Genomic DNA, 5,488 nt, shown 5'->3' on the forward strand with positions numbered 1-5,488 from the left:
AGTAGAAGAAATGCATCCTTATTAATGATGTTAGATTGAAAGGAACAAAATTACTATGGTGATTCTGTAATAGTTTTCCCCATTTTCATATTTTCGTTTTGATTACCCCAAATCACAGGGTGACGCAGGAAGCAGACAGACAAATCTTTGTCTACGGGGGTGGCCGGGGGGGTGGGTGGGGGGTGGGGGGGGGGAGGGTGGTGGCAGACCATCTCTCTCTCGGCCTTGGCCAGTACAATACAGGATAGTACTATATATTCCCTGATTACCATTACGAAACCTTCACCAAATAAACAATACAAACTCTGAATAGCATTTCAACATTTTATTTTGGAAATCGTTAGATGTAGCACTTGGGTATACCGAATGAAGACATTTCATCTCTCTATCACTGATAGTACAGCATATACTCTTAAACTCAAAACATAACATGATTACACATAATGCTTATAATTATTTTGAAATTTTACATTCATAATAAGCTGAACAGATACTAAATATTTTCATATAAAAATTATCGATGTCTACTTGTCGGTTACCCAAAGCTGAATGACTACTTTACTGCTTAACAACACGAAAACAACTTGAAACGCCACCTGGCGGTTACTTCATTAGAAACAAGGGAAAATAATTTTCTTCTAATTCGTTCCTCAAACACAGAAAATTATATTTCCCTGATTACCATTACGAAACCTTCACCAAATAAACAATACAAACTCTGAATAGCATTTCAACATTTTATTTTGGAAATCGTTAGATGTAGCACTTGGGTATACCGAATGAACGATAAAGAACGGGACATTCCCACACCGTAATATTATAATTAATATTATTATATACCTAATAACTAATCTGTTCAGCTTATATATTAAACTTATTAGTCCAAATTACATACAATTAAAGACCCAGTGTTAATGAAACAGATAATCTTTCTTGTAAAGAGTCTTTCACATATCCATCTTTGGCCGAATCACTCAGCCAACGTCCATGACGTTTGAACAGTCTGTCTTTTACACCTCTATTAGCAGCACATGAAGCTCCACCAGATCTTAAGGAATGTAAACAATATTTCTTAATATCACTGACATGTGGAGCTAGTGCTCTTAAAAACTCGTTACGTAAGTTTGTGTAGGACATCTGCTTGTTACACTGTCTCACTGTATAACCATTTTGGGTTTTACACAAATTACAGAATAGAAAATCACTGGGCTTTAATTTAGCCCATTCTATCAGTTTCTTCGAATTGTCCACAGGACATAAACATGTTCCAGTTCTTGCTAATGTAATCCATGCTCCATCTCTATATTTATCAGTTTTACTTGTTTCTACAAATATACTCATATAAGTTTTATAAATCATAATATCAGATACCTTGATATTAAGGAGTTCAGAACTGCGCATGAAACCTGCAAATGCTAACAAACACGCACAGATGATACGTTGACTTTTCAGATTATAATCTTCATAAATCCCGTTGTACACTTTAAGCAAAATACCTACTGTTACAGGCTCCTTTTTAACAACTGGTTTGGATAAAATTCTTTTTCCTGCTTCCAAAACATTACACACTAATTGAGAATCTGTTGGCGACTTAAAATCATACATTTCATGAAACCATTTGATAGCATAAAAAGCCGAAATAACTGAAGCAGGACTTGAAGCACATTGAATTAAAGAACACAAGTAAATAGCTACAGTAAATGCCTTAGCAGGCAAAATATCCTCTCTCCCTAACCCACTGTTCAAAGCCCATTTATTCCAACGAATGAAACTGTTTTCGTATTTCCGACTTGTGCTGACAGCTCTGGACTTTTGTAGTAGATCCGGGAGAAGGTCCACCTTGCCCGCCAAGACTTCTGGTAACGCTTCAATGTCTACTTTGTGAGCCTGAAAAAACAGATGTATAAACCAAGAATCAATTAAAATGATCTGAAATTACGACATGAACATACATTATATAGTGAAGTCGCTTTGAGTATCGACAGGTATACTCATGTACAGCAATGAAATATCAACTCATCAAATAACTCTGAGTATCGACAGGTATACTCATGTACAGCAATGAAATATCAACTCATCAAATAACTGAGTATCGACAGGTATACTCATGTACAGCGATGAAATATCAACTCATCAAATAACTCTGAGTATCGACAGGTATACTCATGTACAGTGATGAAATATCAACTCATCAAATAACTCTGAGTATCGACAGGTATACTCATGTACAGCGATGAAATATCAACTCATCAAATAACTGAGTATCGACAGGTATACTCATGTACAACAATATCAACTCTTGGCGATGCCGCCTTCTTTAGCGATGCCGCTTTCGTATACAACAGGCAAAACTGCCTCAAGCTATATAATATAAAGCTTCTCAATCTACTGTAAAACAAACAGTACATGTATAGTTACAACATGTACAAATACCCCGTTTACTCAAATGTTTGTCATGGTAGAAAAGCCAATAAAATATTAGTTAGCACTCCAATCTAACGTTGTCTCCCTTTAAAATCAATAAACATAGCTAACATTCTAAACTTCAGATCAACATTTCCGAAAATCCCCTTTCCAGTTTTGCACTTCACATAATAAGTTCTACTCGTAGGCAAATCTATCCAGTCAATCACATTTACAATGAAATTGCCATTAGGGCAAATTAATGGCCAAAATACTGCTGAATTCCAGTATGGCAAAACTAATACTCCTCGCGCTCTGTCCACTTCCATTTTACAAATGACTCTATACACCATGGATATAGGCGGTACAAAAAGACCAAATTCATAATGCCATGACTCTGTGAATGCATCAATACCAGTGGAAGACTGATTCCAAAACCTAGAGTAAAATCTAGGCAATTTAGCATTATGCTCTGATGCAAACCAATCAATTTGTAGTTGACCAAACCTACTTTGCAGTAACTGAAACAATTCAACAGAAATACCCCAGTCGTCGTTATCAACAATCCTTGACAAATAGTCAGCCTTATCATTTTCTGACCTGGGAACCCACTCTAACTCCAGCATAATAGAATTTCTTGTGCAAACTCTAAATATTTCAATTGCAATGTCCTGAAGATGTTTTTTCATAGATCCTTTCTTTACAATAGAAGTAACAGCTTGATTGTCGGAAAACCATTTAACCCTGTGACTTGCCAAAACTTTACTCAATGACTGCAACACACGCAGTACAGCAACTAATTCCCGCCATGTTGACGACTGAACTGCTTCAACAGCTGTCCACTGACCATGGGATACACCATTGATAGTGTTAACCTCATATCCTGCGTATCCACTGTGACTTGCATCAGAAAATACTATCCTTGACCACTTTACCTGTTCAAACAAATCTACAATGTTCACAAGTTTCAAATGGGACTGCCAAAATCTTAACTGTTCTATACTATCCTCCGAAACAGGAACATAAGCATCCCAATGTGCAACACTTAGAATATCAAGACTAATATATCTAGTCATGATTTGAGATAAATGACCTAGCACCAATGACATAGAAATAATCTGTCCCACTATGCTAGCCAACTTGCGTACTGGAACTCGTCTGTGTATTTTAATAGCGTGGAATATGCCAGAAATCGTGTCTAAAGCTTTACATATCCTGCGATCAGGTATTAACATCGTACCTTCTAAGGAATTCAGTAAAACACCTAGATATTCTAAAACTTGCACAGGTATCCACTCAGACTTTTTCGCATTAGGAATAAACCCAGACATCAACAAATCAGATTTAATCTGATTTGCTAACTGTTCACACTCTGATACATTATGTGCACAACCGAAACCATCATCAAGAAACATTATGACAAATTTCCCATCGCCTCTCCATTTTGCTATAAGAGGCCTCGTGACTTTGGTGAAAACTGAACAAGCACTAGACAGGCCAAATGGTAACACCAGAAACTTGTAATAAAAGGTATTGCCTAACTTATCAGTCCACGAGAAACCTAAATACTTAGTATGAGGTTTATAAATTTCAATAAAGTGATATGCACTTGTCAAATCAAATTTAATCATGAAAAACCCCTTTTTTAAATAAGCTAGAACAACCTTTAAATCTTCATATTTTACAGATTGCTTCCAAATGTGCTTATTGACTACACGTAAATCCAAAATGAGCCTTTTCTTTCCTGAATTCTGCACAGAAACAGACAGAGGATTAACTACATAAGGCTTTCCTAAGCACTTTTCAATTAAGTTTCTGTCTAACAAATCTTGTATAGCTTCGCTAACAAATTCCTGTTCTAATAAGGCCGACCTATTATTCTTATTATAAGAAGTTGGAGGGTTGGTCAATAATGGAAGCTTATAACCATTCTGAATAATGTCTAATACAAAACTGTTTGCCCCTAAATCTTTCCAAAATTGCAAATTTTTTCTAAGTCTACCTCGGACTATAATATGTTTCTGTCCCTGTTTATACTCATAAAAATCATGCGTAAATCTATCAAGATCAAAGAAATACTCATCTTTCAACAACTGGTTGTTATCGCCCAACTTGGTGCATGGATTACTTTCCGCTCTGCATCTGGTTTCCTGGTACGGGGGAAGACGCGGCCCGAACAACGTGGGGGCAGTTTCTCCGGAGGTGTGAGCTTTCTCCACAGGCAAAACAGGGTCCAAGGGCGGGGCCACTGAACTGCGTGAACGGTGCTCCTGGGGTGAAGACAGCGTTGCCGTAGCTGTAGTGGCCACGAAAAAGTTTACCCCTTCCTGCCGCTGGTCTGAGTAGTGAGCTTGAACTACAGGGTTGACTAGTAAGAGGAACACCGCTAAAGCCATACGGTGTGCTGATCGAACCTCGACCACGGGAGCTGCTGCGCTTCCGCTTGATCGCCCGGTTCTCTGCCTTGATGATACGCGATTCATCTTCCGAATCACTAGCTACCGGATTCATTTCATATTGGCGTACAGTCTCCCAATCGCCAGTTGAGGAGTCCGCAATACGAATTAACTTGTTCCTCTTTTTTATGCTATCTAAAGCCTCGTTGCACAATTCTCTTGTATAGTCCGGTTTTTTATTGTCCATAGACCACAATATCTGAGTTAGAAGGTCACTCACACCGGAATTAAATTCGTGCTGAAGTTTATTTCCTTGATATTTCCATTTTATTTCCTGTGCTGACTTAAGCCTTTTAACCTCACAAGCTACACTATCCGAAGCACCCTTAAATTCATCACGTAATGCTTGCACCTCGGCTCTTTGCTGCCTCATTTCAGAAAATAAATCACCCAATGTCAAACCCTGCTCCACGCGTGTAGGCGAATTTTCCGCCATTAGTCAATAAAGCGTATAAAAATTATCGATGTCTACTTGTCGGTTACCCAAAGCTGAATGACTACTTTACTGCTTAACAACACGAAAACAACTTGAAACGCCACCTGGCGGTTACTTCATTAGAAACAAGGGAAAATAATTTTCTTCTAATTCGTTCCTCAAACACAGAAAATTATATTTCACAAGACTAAAT

General features: G+C 37.8%; 1 protein-coding gene across 1 annotated transcript; it reads right to left on the reverse strand.

The window, feature by feature from the left end:
• Window positions 1–897: 897 nt before the first annotated feature.
• LOC137617546 (uncharacterized) lies at window positions 898–3,818 on the reverse strand. The gene is made up of 2 exons (XM_068347559.1): window positions 2,679–3,818; window positions 898–1,887 (listed from the first exon to the last, which is right to left on the reverse strand). Exons 1-2 carry the CDS (start codon window positions 3,816–3,818, stop codon window positions 898–900), a joined length of 2,130 nt encoding a protein of 709 aa, XP_068203660.1.
• Between the last annotated feature and the right edge of the window lie 1,670 nt (window positions 3,819–5,488).

This window comes from Palaemon carinicauda, chromosome 23, assembly GCF_036898095.1.
Source record: "Palaemon carinicauda isolate YSFRI2023 chromosome 23, ASM3689809v2, whole genome shotgun sequence".
Lineage (NCBI taxonomy): Eukaryota > Metazoa > Arthropoda > Malacostraca > Decapoda > Palaemonidae > Palaemon > Palaemon carinicauda.